General features: G+C 41.1%; 1 protein-coding gene across 1 annotated transcript; it reads right to left on the bottom strand.

Annotated features, from left to right (window-relative positions):
• Positions 1 to 12,118: 12,118 nt before the first annotated feature.
• On the bottom strand, positions 12,119 to 20,144 carry LOC120024271 (proto-oncogene c-Fos-like). The gene is made up of 5 exons (XM_038968467.1): positions 20,077 to 20,144; positions 14,600 to 14,760; positions 13,535 to 13,755; positions 13,072 to 13,179; positions 12,119 to 12,886 (listed from the first exon to the last, which is right to left on the bottom strand). The coding sequence occupies exons 1-5, from the start codon at positions 20,142 to 20,144 to the stop codon at positions 12,125 to 12,127; spliced, it is 1,320 nt and encodes a 439-aa protein (XP_038824395.1). The 3' UTR covers positions 12,119 to 12,124.

The raw sequence follows: 20,144 nt of genomic DNA, 5'->3' as shown, positions 1-20,144 counted from the left end.
TGGGGATCCTGATAAACCACAGGAAGAGATGCTGCTGTTATAGTTAATGGGGATCCTGATAAACCACAGGAAGAGAAGCTGCTGTTATAGTTAATGGGGATCCTGATAAACCACAGGAAGAGATGCTGCTGTTATAGTTAATGGGGATCCTGATAAACCACAGGAAGAGAAGCTGCTGTTATAGTTAATGGGGATCCTGATAAACCACAGGAAGAGATGCTGCTGTTATAGTTAATGGGGATCCTGATAAACCACAGGTAGAGATGCTGCTGTTATAGTTAATGGGGATCCTGATAAACCACAGGTAGAGAAGCTGCTGTTATAGTTAATGGGGATCCTGATAAACCACAGGAAGAGATGCTGCTGTTATAGTTAATGGGGATCCTGATAAACCACAGGAAGAGATGCTGCTGTTATAGTTAATGGGGATCCTGATAAACCACAGGAAGAGAAGCTGCTGTTATAGTTAATGGGGATCCTGATAAACCACAGGAGGAGATGCTGCTGTTATAGTTAATGGGGATCCTGATAAACCACAGGAAGAGATGCTGCTGTTATAGTTAATGGGGATCCTGATAAACCACAGGAAGAGATGCTGCTGTTATAGTTAATGGGGATCCTGATAAACCACAGGAAGAGATGCTGCTGTTATAGTTAATGGGGATCCTGATAAACCACAGGAAGAGAAGCTGCTGTTATAGTTAATGGGGATCCTGATAAACCACAGGAAGAGATGCTGCTGTTATAGTTAATGGGGATCCTGATAAACCACAGGAAGAGAAGCTGCTGTTATAGTTAATGGGGATCCTGATAAACCACAGGAAGAGAAGCTGCTGTTATAGTTAATGGGGATCCTGATAAACCACAGGAAGAGATGCTGCTGTTATAGTTAATGGGGATCCTGATAAACCACAGGAAGAGATGCTGCTGTTATAGTTAATGGGGATCCTGATAAACCACAGGAAGAGAAGCTGCTGTTATAGTTAATGGGGATCCTGATAAACCACAGGAAGAGATGCTGCTGTTATAGTTAATGGGGATCCTGATAAACCACAGGTAGAGAAGCTGCTGTTATAGTTAATGGGGATCCTGATAAACCACAGGAAGAGATGCTGCTGTTATAGTTAATGGGGATCCTGATAAACCACAGGTAGAGAAGCTGCTGTTATAGTTAATGGGGATCCTGATAAAATACCTGATACCAGTTCCACTGCATTTTTTTCATTGTTTCCCTCTAATCAGGGACTGATTTAGACCTGGGACATCAGGTGGGCGATTCCCTGCTAATCAGGGACTGATTTAGACCTGGGACATCAGGTGGGTGATTCCCCTCTAATCAGGGACTGATTTAGACATGGGACACCAGGTGGGGGATTCCCCTCCAATCAGGGACTGATTTAGACCTGGGACACCAGGTGGGTGAATCCCCTCTAATCAGGGACTGATTTAGACCTGGGACACCAGGTGGGTGAATCCCCTCTAATCAGGGACTGATTTAGACCTGGGACATCAAGTGGGTGTAATTAATTATCAGGTAGAATAGAAAACTAGCTGGCTCCGGACCTCGTAGGGTCAGAGTTGAATACCCCTGCCCTAAATAGTGCTTATACCCTTGCCCTACACTACTTTTGACCAGGGCCCATAGGGCAGTATTTTGGTATTTGGTATTTTATTAGGATCCCCATTAGCTGTTGTAAAAGCAGCAGCTACTCTTCCTGGGGTTCCACACGAAACATGAAACATAATACAGAACATCAATAGACAAGAACAGCTCAAAGACAGAACTACATACATGTTTTAAAAAGGCACACGTAGCATACATATCAATACATACACATAAACTATCTAGGTCAAATAGGGGAGAGGCGTTGCTATAACTGTTTTTTGAAACATTTGGTGCACTATATTAGAGGGAACAGTGTATTCTTCGTGGGTGGGAGTGTAACATCTATATAAGAAATTGAAAGTGAAATGGCAGTTTACTTCAGGAAATGTACCCTTATTATTGACTGGCTTTTCATTTACATACATTAATAAAATATTCGCTCAAACATTCTATTGAATAAGTCTTTATTATATAGTATTTACTAAAACATGTAATAGTTCCAAGTTTATGTCCAAGGGCATGTGCCCGCTGCCAAGCAAACTCAAATAAAAAATGAGTCAGGATAGGATATGGTACTTCTGCAAGCTGCATTAATGCAAACAGCCATGGCAAAGATTCAATATGGCCTACTATATGTATCTGTATGTAATCCCGAGGGGAATGCCCTATAACACACAACTCCAGTCCAGACACTTCTCTTCTCTGACTCACTGTCTGTCTATCGTATCATCAGACAGATGGACATCATATCTTCCATAATAATCCTTCCTTCCTTTTTCTCTCCCCCCCCCCCCCCCGTTAAAAGAATCCCAGACAGTCTTGTCAATCACGTCAACACATCTGTCTGTCTTCACAGTTAAGGATGAGTCTTCTCAGACATTTTTTATTTTAGTCTCTGGTTGGCACTATTAACAGCAGTTCCATATCTGACCATTATTAGAAGTTACACGGTGACAAATGTTTAAATCTAATATAATATTAAGGAACTGAGACACTAAGTATTTGGATAACAGTAGTCCAAAAGTATATAAGATGTCGTAACCTATCAAGGATTCAAGGGCACGTTCTCCCTTAATTTTTACACATTAAAGGATAGAAATATAGATGTGATCGGAATAAATGGAAAAATATCTGAATTTGGCCCCCCGTCCCCCCTCAAACATGTTAAGTGCGTGACGTCCCTGATCAGAATCTATTCAACAGGTTAGATAGTTACCATGGCTGCGGTACTGGGAGAAACAGGTGGCTATGTTTCTCCCATCCCACCTATAAGTCTCCTAACAGTCAACTGATGCTTTGATTTAATGGGGGCCATAAATATGTCCTCTGAGGTGTAACTGGGATACAGGAAAGTTTTACATGTAGCTTACGACAACAAAGATATTCTAGTCTATTGCTCTGCCTATTCCTCTGTGCTTACGATCATCTGATTCCATATACAAACCGATTCCACCAACCACACAAGGTTGCTTTTGCCCCCTCCATGTTCCCAGAGCTGTGGCGTCACCGGCGTCAGGTGACGATGCCTTCCAAACTTATCCCTGTAAATATAGCACATCCTTAGGAATATCACAGAGAGGGGACAGGAGACTGATCATGAGGAATAGGAGGGGGAGATCGTACCCGTAGGAAAAATGAGCACACTACTCCAGTAAGATAGGACTGTATGTAAGACGAGTATGAAACTATTGAGAGAACTATATGGAATTCCAGGTGCATTATGTAACACAAACATTTCCACCTGGAAATAGCCCCCTAAAATGTCTTTGATATATTTGTGATATATAGTACATAGAAAACTGTTTCAAATATGGTTTATGAAGCATAGGTATCAATGTATACAAATGTAGGCCTACATTTTGTTTTGTGGACTCCTTTTAACATAAAAGACAACATGCAAAACATACACATCAGGTGATTGTATGAGTTAACATATTAAAACAAAATGGATACATCACTATACAGAATACTGTATTGTATGGAAGGATAATACAGAATACTGTATTGTATGGAAGGATAATATAGAATACTGTATTGTATGGAAGGATAATATAGAATACTGTATTGTATGGAAGGATAATATAGAATACTGTATTGTATGGAAGGATAATACAGAATACTGTATCGTATGGAAGGATAATATAGAATCCTGTCATGTTTTTATCATATTTGTGCTGTGGACAGTAAGTTACTACACCTCAGCAATTTATTTTTAAAAATTGCCTGAAAGGTGAAATTGTAACCTTTCTTGGAGTATGCAGCATTACAAATCAAATCAAATCAAATTGTATTTGTCACATACACATGGTTAGCAGATGTTAATGCAAGTGTAGCGAAATGCTTGTGCTTCTAGTTCCGACAATGCAGTAATAACCAACAAGTAATCTAACCTAGATTACTAGTTATTGTTCATGGCCCTCTCGTGATAAATAATTACTTTTTGGAGATTACTTAGATTACATTTTCAATTACAGTTAGTTACATTTAAGAGGTACACTATATAAATATAAAGCATGTGGACACCACTTCAAATTAGTGGATTTGGCTATTTCAGCCACACCCTCTGCTGACAGGTGTATAAAATCAAGCACACAGCCATGCAATCTCCACAGACAAACACTGGCAGTAGAATGGCCTTACTGAAGAGCTCAGTGACTTCCAACGTGTCACTGTCATAGAATGCCACCTTTCCAACAAGTCAGTTCGTCAAATTTCTGGCCTGCTAGAGCTGCCCCGGTCAACTGTAAGTGCTGTTATTGCGAAGTGGAAATGTCTAGGGACAACTACACTTAATATAAGAGGTGTGTTTTCGTGTAGGCTCACCCTGGCATGACATATTGATAACCGTGTAAATCTCTCTAGGACAAGGTGACTTTTATCAATATGTTTGATAAAAAGTCACCTTGTCCCAAAGAGATTTACATGGTTATCAAAACGTCATGCCAGGGTAAGCCTACATGAAACACAGCCCTTATTTTAAGTGTTTCTAAAATCCCCTGTGGGAAAAATGAATCGTGGAAAAACGATTGGAACCATTTCCCTGTTTGACCGCTAGGTTTTATGGGTATTATGACACCCCCACTATGGGGCTGTATTGTCTCAAGGCTTAAAAAGCCTTCTTTAACCCGTCTCCTCCCCTTCATCTACACGGATTGAAGTGGATTTAACAGGTGACATCAATAAGGGATCATAGCTTTTACCTGGATTCACCTGGTCAGTCTATGTCATGGAAAGAGCAGGTGTTCTTAATGTTTTGTACAGTCAGTGTAATTTGGCGGTTAGGTTTTCATTTTGGTTCAGGTTTACGTAAGGCCTCCTGATTAGATAGGCCTAAGAACATGCACAGAATGTGAATGTCAAGGGAGAATCCCCTCTTTACAGCTCCCTCTACTGCTCACATATGAGGCTAACTGAATGAGAAAATGCCCACGCTCACACAAGTACCCGCACTTACACACACACACAATGTTATGGCATATAGCCTACCTCATGCACATCATTTTTAGCAGAGGAAATACATCTCCAATCATACAGGGAGATGTTTGCCACTGGAATGGGCTTCAGCAACGTCATCAAAGATGAAGTCTTGTCACTCCATTGAATCGTTTCTCAGGTCAGCAGGATTGCGTGCACAGCATGACAGTCTTCTGGCACACATACCATGTTGCTCTATGTACACATGAATATGCTTTCTTAAATCCTACTGTAAGCTCCTATTGGATATGACGTTTTCTTAAATCCTACTGTAAGCTCCTATTGGATATGACGCTTTCTTAAATCCTACAGTAAACTCCTATTGGATATGACGCTTTCTTAAATCCTACTGTAAGCTCCTATTGGATATGACGTTTTCTTAAATCCTACAGTAAACTCCTATTGGATATGACGCTTTCTTAAATCCTACTGTAAACTCCTATTGGATATGACGCTTTCTTAAATCCTACAGTAAGCTCCTATTGGATATGACGTTTTCTTAAATCCTACTGTAAGCTCCTATTGGATATGATGCTTTCTTAAATCCTACAGTAAGCTCCTATTGGATATGACGCTTTCTTAAATCCTACAGTAAACTCCTATTGGATATGACGCTTTCTTAAATCCTACAGTAAGCTCCTATTGGATATGACGTTTTCTTAAATCCTACTGTAAGCTCCTATTGGATATGATGCTTTCTTAAATCCTACAGTAAGCTCCTATTGGATATGACGCTTTCTTAAATCCTACAGTAAACTCCTATTGGATATGACGCTTTCTTAAATCCTACAGTAAGCTCCTATTGGATATGACGCTTTCTTAAATCCTAGAGTCTGCAGAATAACTGAACACGATGTATGCCATCATGCAATGTCGTTTATTGAAGGAGAATAAGAATATAGATGCATAATGCAGGCAGAAATATGCATTCCTCTTATTTAGGAATAAAGTCCTGTCCTCTTTCTGATGCTGTCTGTAGGCTACATGGCAAGCCAAGTGGCAATTCTGAGGCAATTTTAGAACTGAATAGGCTATTATATTCTAGCATCAAGACTAGAATAGGCATGGGTAGGAGCGGGCAGCATGCTGTTATGCATAGACAAGAAGATAAACTGATAATAAACGTGCACAGCATGCCAACAGGCAATGTAACATTAATTTGAAAGAGCACACTATTACGATGGAATTCCTGGAGCGAAGGACTGTTTATTTCTCGACAACGGTTCTCTCGGGTTCTACTCGCTCTGCCTCTGCACTGCCTCGTCTTTTTCCGGGAAAATTTTCCAGCTCGAAACCCAACACCTCTCCATAGCGTCTCCATGGAAACAAAACATCTGAACTCTCCAAATATGGACGTGGAAGTGCAACGCAATCGCGTGCAGTGCAAATACGTCGTGACGTTGAAATACTGCAACTGGCTCGCTGGTCATGCCTAGATGGGATACCGTTTTTGTCAAATTAACGTCGAAAGTTGATTTGTTTTTGCGTTTTAGCTAACCCGAAACCTAACCCAATTCTCCTAATTTGCTACGTTAATTATCCTAACCGGCTGCCAAAAGAAAATGTTGACTAAAGCAGTATCCCTTCTAGCCTAACCCGGCACGCTTTGTGCCGTGTGCATTTCTGCTTTTGCCCTGACGGTGACAATATTGGCAAGAGATTAACGATAATAAATAATTCACGTGATCTTGTTGTTTCGCCATCATTAAAAAGTCTGTCCTTGATGACATTCATTTATAAAGTTCAAGACTAGAACAATTAATGGAAAGAGCATTTTGACATAGCTGTAGGCTTTTCAAATGTCTATCATGGTCTATTTTGGTTCAAATATCATTATTCACGACCTAAACAATAGCCTATACAGACGAATGTAATGTATTCCATTAAAATAGTCAACAAAAAGATATTTCAATGGTATATTTAAGCAATAATACCTGAGAACCCGGGATCTATTGGTTGACAACTCCCGACAAGGGGAGGGGCTGGGATACATCCCTTGGATGGAGTTGTCACGATAATTCCCTTGTTCGAGGACATTATTGCTTTTGTATAACGGTTGTCATCATATTGATAAAAATTATTATTATTTTCACGAGTAAATTATTATTTGTATTCTGAAGTTACTACCCAAACGGTCTGGTTTTAGTTATTTCATTTTATACAAGGGGTGGGTCTAATCCTGAATGCTGATTGGTTAAACCCGCATTCCAGCCCTTTCCATTCCACAAATTACCACTGGCTAAATCTATGAAGTAAAAATGACTATTTACTCTGTTCCATCTGACTGCGCAATCCACTGTCACATCAGCTCAGGCAGGGCTTGAGCTGTTTAGTTTTCAACAGCGGAGATTTGTATAAACCTTGATGTCTGTCCCTCTGACATTTGCAACATTGTTTCAATATTCAAATTCGATCTCCAGATGTCCCATAGTAATGAACATTTCGGGATTAGGCAGGCAGCGTTTCTCAACCAAATCATGAAACAGCTGGCATAATTTTTTATGGATATATACAAAGAAATGTAAATTGAAAAAGATAAAACGAAACGAAGTGTAGTTAGTTTGTCTTTCCAGCTTCAGTTGAAGTGATTGTGTTAGCTGTGTTGTTGGCTAGCTCATCTAAACAAGTGTCCAGAGGAGAGCACATTTTATATGCCAGACGAAATCGCCTCATTAGCTCATTTTTATGGACGTATTCAAATAAATGTCACTAAAAAACACCTTAAACAAATTCAGCTACTTTGCTGTTATTCTGGCTGCACTTTTTGACGTGACTGTAAGTTATTCATAGTTGGCAAGCAAGCAAGCAAGGGACAAGATCGTTGCCAGCCAGTATGGCAATGGAACATTTGGAACGAACGACTGGGTCGCGTCCATAGATACAGAACAAAAAGACTGAACGACTGGGTCGCATCCATAGATACAGAACAAAGAGACTGGACGACTGGGTCGTGTCCATAGATACAGAACAAAAAGACTGAACGACTGGGTCGCATCCATAGATACAGAACAAAGAGACTGGACGACTGGGTCGTGTCCATAGATACAGAACAAAAAGACTGAACGACTGGGTCGCGTCCATAGATACAGAACAAAAAGACTGAACGACTGGGTCGCGTCCATAGATACAGAACAAAAAGACTGGACGACTGGGTCGCGTCCATAGATACAGAACAAAAAGACTGAACGACTGGGTCGCGTCCATAGATACAGAACAAAAAGACTGGACGACTGGGTCGCGTCCATAGATACAGAACAAAAAGACTGAACGACCAGCAGGCTTGGGCGGCAACCCTAGATTTGTGTCGGGACTATATCTTGTGGAAGGATGAATTAGTTTTTAATTAAAATATGTCAATCATTATTTGAATATGTTGTATAAAAGTGATAATGCCCTCAAAGCCGATGTTTGGAGGATATATTGGCATGGTTTGCCGGCCCTCGGGCCTAACAATAGCCGTGCCAATATATCCTCTCAAACATCGGCTTCTCGGGCATTATCACTTAAAATATTTTGACCCAGTCATTAATTCGAATCGTTCTATTCATTCAACATTGCTATGCTAAACAAATCATTGGCAGTTAGCTCCAAAAATTAGGGGATCAACAACAGTTCTTCTAAGATTCTTAAAATTCCTTGAAGAACCTTAGGGTTGTTGGTACTGAAAAAAATTCCTCCCAAAGGTTCTTCCAATAACACCATAGGAGGTGTGATTCATCGAGGAACCTCTTTAGTTCTTGGGGGTTCTTGCAGGAAACCTAACTGCCCAACTGAATTTGAGATAACAGAAGCAGGTGCAGGCACTTCACTGAAAAAATGTAAAGATCTCCTCAATTTAAAGGTAAGGTTTCTCCCTTTATGATCTAAATTCGTATTGTTTTATGATGATACCATCTATCTTTTCATATGTAAATGGTTGTGTTATTGGACACTTTCTCCCTTTTTTTTTTTCTAAAAACAGAAAATGGACAAATTTCAATTGATATGAGCATATTTGTGGGGCGACAGGTAGCCTAGTGGTTAGAGTGTTGGATTAGTAACTGAAAGGTTGCAAGATCGAATCCCTGAGCTGACAAGGTAAAAGATCTGTAATTCTGCCCCTGAACAAGGCAGTTAACCCACTGTTCCTAGGCCATCATTGAAAATAAGAATTTGTTCTTAACTGACTTGCCTAGTTAAATCAAATAAAAATATTCATTTATTCAAGGCCATAGCTGCATTGGCCGCAGATGACGCGACTGCTTACTTATTTGTGTTCGTCTGCAGGTTTACTGATGGGGAGGCACACAAAAGTATGTACAATTGGTATTGGCTTGTCTCATAATGTTATGCAGACCACATGTATCATCTACAGTTCATTTGAATTCATGGTTTCTGTAAAGCCTTATAGGACTCAGTCACCGCAGTCATTTTTCTCCTCCCTTACACTTTTAATGAAGATCTCAGAGGACTCTACACTGAGGACAAGGTATGTGTACCAGAGGACTCTACACTGAGGACAAGGTATGTGTACCAGAGGCCTCTACACTGAGGACAAGGTATGTGTACCAGAGGACTCTACACTGAGGACAAGGTATGTGTACCAGAGGACTCTACACTGAGGACAAGGTATGTGTACCAGAGGCCCCTACACTGAGGACAAGGTATGTGTACCAGAGGCCCCTACACTGAGGACAAGGTATGTGTACCAGAGGACTCTACACTGAGGACAAGGTATGTGTACCAGAGGCCCCTACACTGAGGACAAGGTATGTGTACCAGAGGCCCCTACACTGAGGACAAGGTATGTGTACCAGAGGCCCCTACACTGAGGACAAGGTATGTGTACCAGAGGACTCTACACTGAGGACAAGGTATGTGTACCAGAGGCCCCTACACTGAGGACAAGGTATGTGTACCAGAGGACTCTACACTGAGGACAAGGTATGTGTACCAGAGGACTCTACACTGAGGACAAGGTACGTGTACCAGAGGCCTCTACACTGAGGACAAGGTATGTGTACCAGAGGACTCTACACTGAGGACAAGTTATGTGTACCAGAGGCCTCTACACTGAGGACAAGGTATGTGTACCAGAGGACTCTACACTGAGGACAAGGTATGTGTACCAGAGGCCTCTACACTGAGGACAAGGTATGTGTACCAGAGGACTCTACACTGAGGACAAGGTATGTGTACCAGAGGACTCTACACTGAGGACAAGGTATGTGTACCAGAGGCCCCTACACTGAGGACAAGGTATGTGTACCAGAGGCCCCTACACTGAGGACAAGGTATGTGTACCAGAGGACTCTACACTGAGGACAAGGTATGTGTACCAGAGGACTCTACACTGAGGACAATGTATATGAAAACCGGTATCAAAAGTGAACAGTTTTGTCATTCACATAATTTTTACCACAAGAAAACAATATATGAATACTGTTGTGTGCATCTTTTGATAATAATCTACATAATTATATATTTTTGGTATTCACAGACTTCACCCTCCCTACACCTCTGATGAATATCATAGGAAACCTGTTCGATCACCCTGCACTGTAAAATAATTCTGGCGATGGATACGGAGAACATCAACACATTAACATCAACACAGCCAGATAGGATAAACCTATTTGACTTGGGGCTTGGAGTTTACCTCATATTTAGATTTTTTTAAATTATGCTTAGCCGCTAAAATCCTAATAAACACTGACAACTAAAATATTGTTGTTATTGTTATGCTGATTATTAAAAAGGAACCACAAAAGGTTATTTGTGGAACCATTAATGGGGGTTCTTTGAAGAACTTATCCAGGTTCCCCCACAGTTTAAATTTGAAGAACCCCCTAAAGGATACTCCAGGAACCTTTTCTTTTTAGGGCTATAGCAGAGATTCATTGACGAGATATAACTTCATTAAATAATGATTTCATAAATATCCAATGGCCTACATAGGCAACAACTAGTATGGTTGGCCAGTCCGAGCTAACCAAGCTAGTTGGTGATGTTATCAGTGACGTTTCTGTTGATGGCACACGAGTGGAAGACCTGTCCATGGTCCTTGCGCTGGTTAGTGAAAGCCTATGTTTGTCTCTCTTTTGTTGTTGACGTTTTACAGTTTCTATGTTGAAATTATTTGTTTCACGTTAATTATTGGGCTAGATAGCCTACTGGCACCGGAGAGATCGCGTTTGTAAAATGATACATCGTTGCACATGTCGTAGAGGCAGACGGTAGATTTATACGACTTCCTCAAAGCAAACAATCAATACCCAGGGATCCCAGTTTTATTATTTTATTTGTCTGTGTTCTATTTTTTTTTTTGCATCTTAACAACAATTAGTCGAAACTTTTTAAGGTAAAAAAATAAACTATGTCATAAAATACATCTTGATAAAATACATAACACTATGTTTTCATGGAAAACCAGAAAGAAATGTCACTTTACAGTAAAATGATGTCCACAATACTCAAACTGTAATTTCACCTGTTAATAAGACACAATCTGATATCAGTATCCTCACAAACCACACTCTAGTTTCACATGTATATTTAAGGATGGAAAAACAAAGATATCGCACCCCTTTTTAATCAAATTGTAAGATTTTGCATGCATTTAATTTTGATACAAAGGACAACAATATATATCTTTTTCAAGAGGGTGAACAGCCCCACAGGTGCACCAATATATATATATATATATATGGAAGATGTTGATACTGTTACAGTCACAGTAACCATTTAATTTGGTGCTAAAGGTTAAATGTTAACAAAACATCATAACAAGCACAACAAAACATCAGGGGGGGGGGGGGGGGTAGATGAATAGACCATCGCTTATTGGTTCAATATCAAACTCACGGGCCGTGTTTATCAGACACAGATTAAGCCTAGTCCTGGACTAAAGAAGCACTTTCAAAGGAGAATCATCATTGAACAACTGCTTTTTAATTGAAGACTAAGGCTTAATCTGTGTGTGGGGAAACCAGCCCTATATGTATATGTCCCACCAGTCCCATAACAGTGTCACAAAGTCAACAGTGTGGGAGAGTTCAAAGTTCATCAAATCAGATCTACCACCAACACCTCCTTTGAGGGCCTCAGAGCTGGAGTTGCAACTCCTGTCCCCGCCAAAGAGTCTATCTCTGAGTAATTCAAACTAAACACAGAGCGGTAACTGCTACAGGTAGGACTGTCACTGGAAGACATCATCGTGGCGGTGCAGAGAGGCTCCAGATTGTTGGACACCGACTTGTACAGAGTCTCCCAGTCTGAGAGGCAAAAGGGGCCCCCGAGGAGGTCGATGTCGGGGACAGACGGGGCGTTCTGAGGGGCCACAGCCATGTTGAGTTCCAGGCTAGGGACCAGATCGTCTAAGTCATCTTGGTCGAAGTTTAGGTCATCCATGGGTTCTTCCTCAGCGCTGGAGCACAGCAGGATGTTGGAGTTACCCAAGATGGCCGAGGCAGAGATGGAGATGCTCGAGGGGACCACAACAGTTTCCATGTCCTGAAGCGAAGGAGTGTCGGACACAGTCACTAGTGTTGCATTTCCCTCTGGGAGTTGGAGTTTGTCTTCGTTCTCCAAGATGGAGAGCAGCTGGGGGGAATCCGGAGGGTCCTGGAGCATGCGGTCGATGTCTTCGTCGATGTCTTCGTCGATGTCTTCATCGATGTCTTCTTCCACGTTGTTGTCTTCAGCGGCGGCTAGTTTGCAGGCTGGCTGGTGGGCGGATAGGATCTGTTCCAGACTCTCTTTCTCTTTCAGGAGGTGGGCTATCTCTGTCTGCAAGGCCTCTTTGTCCTCTTCAAGCTGATCAGTTTCCTATAAGGAGAGAACCACACATTAATCAATTACCATGTTTATGAAATTACAGTAAAAAAAAGAAGATACATGGTCTAGTAAGAAGTATAGAGAGCATCAATCACTTTGGGTAAAAAAAACATTGCAAATCCATTCTGCTAAGCATCTCCACATGACAGTTTCACATGAGAACAAGGTGTATTTACGGCTTGCAGGGTGTCGGTGAGCTCCCTCCGTCTGTTGCGACACTTGGCCGCGGCCACTTTATTCCTCTCTCTCCTGATCTTCCTCCTCTCATCCTCTTCTGATGTAGCCTGGACCAGTCACAACAAAAGAGAACACTAAATGCGTAAGGAATCTTGCCATTGCATCAATTGGCCCTTAAGACTAATTCAATATTTGGCAAAGGGTAGCCCTAAAATAGCCTATACATCTTTTAATGCAGTGTCAGAAAATATACCATGGTTGCTGACTGTAGACTTTCCTTGGCTAGGCTACACATTGAGTGAGTAACAAGCTCGATACTAGACCTATAGAACACTGTGTGTATGCTGCACCATTGGCACAGTGTGTCCAGTCACGTTCACACACACACAGCACACTAGAACATTCAGGACTGCATAGTAAAAAATTATATCGAAATTGTCCATGATATATAACACAGCTTACCTGTTTTTTCCCTTTCTTGTTGGTGGATTGTTCCTTGCTCCCTCCCGCTCTTGAAGATGACTGGGTTGCGCCATGAGCTCTTGTAGGCTTTGCGCCGCTGGAGGGGGAGGAGGGGGAGGCAGATGCTGAGATGACGGTGGTCGGTTGGACCATCCACTGCAGATCCGAGAAGGCTGAGATTGCAGTCACTGTAGGAACAAAGGGAGACTGCCGTGGACAGTCTGTTTCACCGCAGACAGTCTGCAAAAACAACACAAGGAATGTTGAATTGATTAAATCTAATAGACTCCGATGACATGCGTGGTTGACCTTTCCAAAAAGGGCGTGATGTGCATCAATGATGTGGTTATAGCACAATTGATGGTGTATCTATAGCTAATGATGAACTCATTTACAACATCAATAATTAGCGTTTGATGTCGCGCTATTTTTTATTTTATTTTATGATTCACGGGAAACCCATTGGGCCAGGGTATCGTTCACAAGAGTGACCCTGATCACAGTAACACAACCGTAAAAAAACGACAGTCCATCTCATGTTGCCAATAAAAGCTAAACCAATCATCATCATCATAAATCATCGTCATCACCGTCTTCATGATGATCACCATCCTCATCATCTATTGGCATGATGGCATCAGTCAAGTCTTAAATTATCATTTGGTAAACATGGACCGCTTATACCACTCCAGGAATGTCAGGAATTTGAAGGTGATCGGCCAGCAGTCTGACGGTGGCATGTAGGCAGGCCTATATGTTACCTACTCAATAAGGGCTTTTTCAACAAGCCATACACATCTGGATAGGCTATGTGTCGCAGTAACGGAGCTGACACTGGAGTCTACATATTTTCTATCTCGAGCGGTTCACGGTCTAGTAGGCAAATAGGCTGCAGATTCAGAATCACTCTGAATTAATATGCAATTTAAAAAAAAAGATATATATATAAATGATTGATCTTGCCAGAAACTGAATGCAACACAGACATAATGAACCTTTCCAAATGATCCTCCAACGCAATTCCATGCAGCTTTTTTATTTTTTCTAATAAGAATCCATTCGTACCTGAGACGTGCTGCTGTCTACTGATGATGCGCTCGTGAGTGAGCTTTGAGACCGCTGACTGCACGCGGGTATGTCTCCGGTAGGCGATGCTAAACTGCTGCTTCTCGTGCTGCTGCTGCTGCTGCTGGACGAGCTCGAGACATTGTAGTTTGGGCTCGAGTCTGGATACATGATGATGTGTATCAATAAAGCATAAAAACAAATCACTATTCCTCCTATATTATAGGCTATTATCGACCGTGCTGCTGTTCTATCACCTCTGTGCATCACTTTTTCTGGGTTCTTTCACGTGAATGGTAGTTGGTGCAGATAGTGGAGCGCGCCTCCTTTTATAGTGAGCTGGAATTTTATGAATGAAATCTGTGTGGAGAGAACGTACCATTCCACAAAGACAGAAGGGTGTTATGGGGTAGAATCAACAGGCTTGTTTTTATCAATGGAGCAGCAATATTAACTATACATTTTACCTGAGAGTTGAGAGCAGTCTTAACTGTTATCCAAATATGAATTAGGCCCACTATTAAAATATGACCAAATGTTTACATATTAAGCACCCCTCTTCAAGAAATGGATACCTTACATTGTAACCGCCACCAACGTATTAATGATCTACGTCACATCATATAGCAACCTACAGTATGCAGGATTTGCATTCGCGGCACGTTATAGCCTACGTTCCTTTTGTAAAAACATTGTTTCGTAATACACACATGGCCACGTTTCAGATGATATACTGAACACATATGTACCACGCTATATATAGCCTATATCTCTAGGCTGTTCCTATGGAAAACAACATGTCGAATGAAATCGTCTGCCTAACGTATCATTTCATATACACCACCGACCTTAAATGTCCTCCAAAAAACACAGCAATTTTGTGTAGGACACTATCCACACAGAATCTAGCCTTCTAATATTTAATACAAATGTTATGTGTTATAATCATTTTAATAACATTGGTATTGTTGTCGATATCTGAATAGCAGGGGGTTTTCTGCAGCCACTCATTGCCTAATCATATGCGTGTTACAGATAGACATCGGTCCATGTTTTAATAGAAAAGACATTGAAAATAGATTTCTTGAGGGTTTGCCACTATACACACCTGCTACAGAGACGTCTCTCTGTAATTATATGTGAGATTATAGCTGTGATTATAATTATTACATAGCCTAAACTTGACAAATACTGCTCAAGCAACAGACTTGTCGCTGCAGCCAGAGAACCAATCAGAGAGGAGACATTTAGGACCATATATGGAGTTTCCGTTCACAGGTCGCCTTGAGTGTTGAGTTAAGTAGACCATTCAAACACTCCCTAGAGAAAAATTGATATAGGCAATGAAATTAATCCGCGTCACTCATTCATTCTATAAAGTCCTAACTTTTTTTTTTTTAGAATAGGCTACATGCATATTATAATGATTCAATTTTATTCTTGCAATTTTATTTCTCAAGGAGATGGAGTGTATCCTGGAATATGCCTACATCCCAAATCAAATAGTACCCTGTTCCTTATCTAGCCTACACTCTTAGGAAAACAAGGTGCTATCTAGAGCCTAAAAGGGTTCTTTGGCTGTCCCCATAGGAGAACCCTTTGAAGAACCCTTTTTTGGTTCCATGTAGAAACCTCTACCTGGAACCAAAAAGGGTTCTACCTGGAACCAAAAATGTTTATCCCATGGGGACAGCAGAATAACTTTTGACCAGGGCCCATAGGTTAGTAGTGCACCACAAAAGTGCCATTTGGGACACTTCCCTTGCTCAGATGAATGGTCTTCTTCTCAAAAGCTACTGTAAAAATATTACTGGCAGCATGTTCTGCTCCCGAGTGGCACAGCGGTCTAAGGCACTGGATCTCAGTGCAAGAGGCGTCACTACAGTCCCTGGTTCAAATCCAGGCCGTATCACATCTGGATGTGATTGGGAGTCCCATAGGGCGGCGCACAATTGGCCCAGCGCTGTCCAGGTTTGGCCGGGGTAGGCCGCCATTGTAAATAAGAATTTGTTCTTAACTGACTTGCCTAGTTAAATAAATGGTTAACTATTTTTTTTAAATAAAAAGTAGCATAGCCAGAATATGACTGGATCAGTGGTTGCCAAACTGTGGGGTGTGTGGGGTCCCCCCCCCCCCCCCCCCATTTTTTTTTTTTCAAAACTCAGCCCAGCTTTCAATTTACTCTTGAAAGTTGTAATAGTAGAATGCACAAGGTGCAATTTAGAAATTGGGTAGTGCATCAATCCTGGAAGGGAGGCCTGAATGAAAAAGTCTGGGAACCCCTGGACTGGATGTTCATTACAATCTCTCTCTAGGCGAAACGCGGCTGCCATGATAAGGACAGTGTGGAGCCGGTACGAGATACGGCTCAGAAAACGTACCTCAATCCAGGGATGGGAGATGGCAGTGTACTCCTAATTATCCCATTATCCCGACTGACAAATCAAAAGAAATACTGCTAGATTTGAATGATAGATAATTTGTACATTTGTTCATGTCCTTTGCTAGTTAGTGAGTTATTAGCCCAGTTATAGATCATTTGTAGTCAATAATGGGGGTGTGATTGCTTCCTACAAGAGCACAAAACATCTGTATTTCTATACATCTTTGAAAAGGGAGTCAGGTAAAGAGATTTTTTTTTGTCTTAAAGGAGCAGTGTTGTATTTTGAGACAGGCTTGAATAAGCTAAGTAACCAATAGGCAGAAGGTAGCATAATTTGTCTGATTCTCTGTAATAATGGTATAGGGATAATGATGCAATTTATTTAGTAAAGTGGTTTCTTGCATCAAACAACAGAATTTTCAGTCACCTCCTTGTCTGAAGGACAAGTGCATAAACAGGTTAATGTCAAGCCCTGCATGTTATTTTCTCTCTAAAGTCTCATGGAATGTAGGCCTACATTGAACACCACACATTGGCTGCCACTGTAGGCTGAACGATAGAACAGCTATTTCCATGTTAAAATGTTATGGGATGCATTTTCTCCATTGTTTTTAATGGTAGGCCACTCTGGTAGGCCTACGTTATGATCAAATAGCCACAGTAGCCTACTTGACCACAGTTAAAACTAACTTATAAGTGGGTACAGCCTCAGTGTTCACAGTAAATGCACACTGGAAGTTGCACAGAATTTTCACAATGCTCAAGTTTGCACTCAGCAGAACTGAAATTTGCTCAGCGATGAAAGAAATTAGAGGGAACTGTCACGTTCTGACCTTAGTTCCTTTTTTATGTCTTTACTTTAGTTTGGTCAGAGCGTGAGTTTGGGTGGGCATTCTATGTTGTTTTTCTATGTTTTGTTCTGTTCGTTATATTTCTCTGTGTTTGGCCTAGTATGGTTCTCAATCAGAGGCAGGTGTCGATCGTTGTCTCTGATTGGGAGCCATATTTAGGTAGCCTGTTTTTCATTGTGTTTTGTGGGTGATTGTTTCCTGTGTTAGCGTTTGCTCCATACGGGACTGTTTCGGTTGTTTGTTTGTGCTTTTGTTATTTTGTTCAGTGTTCAATTTTCAGTTTGATTTATTAAACTTTTCATTATGGACACTTACCACGCTGCACATTGGTCCGATCCTTGCTACTCCTCAGACGAAGAGGATGAGAATCGTTACAGGAACATTGCTTGGGAGCAGTTGTTAGGGGTTACCTGTCTTGCTCAAGGGCAGAATGGCAGATTTTCTTTCACCTTGCAGGCTTGGGGATTCACACCAGCAACCTTTCGGTTACTGGCCCAATGATCTTAACTGCTAAGACGTGCTACCTGCCAAAAGAGGGTATGCCTCACGTTTACCAGCAGTCACGCCCTCTGAATATTTACTGGTAGTTCATTAGGGTGGTCTGTCTTTCATTTTGTCTCCAGGTCATGGGTCGGGTGAGGGGCATAGATATGAGGTCCAGACATAATTATGGACCCCCTGAGTTCAGGTCAAATAAATGTTTTCACTCAGGTCACTTAAGTGTGAATGTGAGAAATGCTTTGAAAGGAGTTCTATGTTTAGATCCAAACGCCTATTAGGGTCTACAGATGACATCATTGGCATTTTAGGCAACAAACCAGACTGATGACATAGTTGAGCAGACCCTTGTTGAAAGAGAAGTCTGAATAGGGAACTGTTTGTTAACTGTTGAATAGAATTTGGAAGCAATTATTCCAAGGAAGGACTGATTCGATCTCGCTTACTTTTAATTTGCATTTATGGAAAGGCAAAATTCTGATTGATTACGCTTATGGGACGGCTCACAAGGAATGCTTTTACTTTTCATTTTTCTTATTAAAACTCACATAAAACTATTGCCAAAATTGATATATGATGACAAAAGAAAATAAATCAAGCATTTCATATTTTGGTCGGCTACAATTAGCTTGCTCTCGTGTATAACCATTTGGAAAAAAATCGTTGATGGGAGGATATAGCCTAACCTTGTTTAAAACCTTCTTTACAACTTCTAGTATGGCTGACCCGGCAATGCTATAGCCTAAATAAACTACATTTCACTCTAAGTTCATAACAAACATCTGAAATCCCTTCAAAAATGAAGTCCGATGTTGTGTATGTCGAGTCTTGCCAATCACTCTAGCTACGTAAATAAACAATTGTCAACTAACCATGTGCGGCATTCCACTGCTCCGCTATGAAAGACCGCTATGAAAAACCAGACCGTCACTGACGCTAAGGGGTGGGGCGTTGCCGGGGCAACGCAGAAACGTTAAACAAAACAGGAACCAGGGAAATACGGCCACTGCATATTTAAATGTATGGGGGGAGGAACCCTCTTGTAATATACAGACTACTGGTCTATGAGAGTGATGTTTTCCCTATTTAAGAATGTTTATCAAAACTTTGGCAGAATAAACAACGTTTGTTATGAAGCCTACACGGGGGAGGTATATTTCTGGAACTATTATAACTCATTCAGAACTTGTTGAGTCAAACAATAAACATGGAATTTAATCATCATATATAATATAGATACTATATTAAATATGAGATATACAGTGCCTTCAGAAAGTATTCAGACGCCTTGACTTTTTCCACATTTTGTTACGTTACAGCCTTATTCTAAAACGTACTAAATTGTTTTTCCCCCCTCATTAATCTACACACAATACCTCATAATGATGAAGCAAAAACAGGTTTTTACTTATGCAAATATCACATTTACATCAGTATTCAGACCCTTTACTCAGTACTTTGTTGAAGCACCTTTGGCAGCGGTTACAGCCTGGAGTCTTCTTGCGTATGATGCTACAAGCTTGGCACACCTGTATTTGAGGAGTTTCTCCCAATTTTCCTTGCAGATCCTATCAAGCCTTGTCTCAAGATCTGAAGGTGAACCTTCACCCCAGTCTGAGGTCCTCTGTGCTCTGGAACAGGTTTTCATCAAGGATCTCTCTGTACCTGTTGTTCCACCTTACTGCCACGCCCTCCCATCACCTCACCTGGATTCCACAGGTAGGCCCAACAGGTACAAACATTACCTTGGGCCAAAGTACATGCGTAGAGTAGGGAATGTTGTTGGCTTCAGTTGCCTTGGGCCAAAGTACAT

The sequence above is a fragment of the Salvelinus namaycush genome, chromosome 29 (genome assembly GCF_016432855.1).
Source record: "Salvelinus namaycush isolate Seneca chromosome 29, SaNama_1.0, whole genome shotgun sequence".
NCBI lineage: Eukaryota > Metazoa > Chordata > Actinopteri > Salmoniformes > Salmonidae > Salvelinus > Salvelinus namaycush.
Note: the sequence above shows the minus strand (reverse complement) of the source record. Positions and strands in the feature narration are given on the sequence as shown.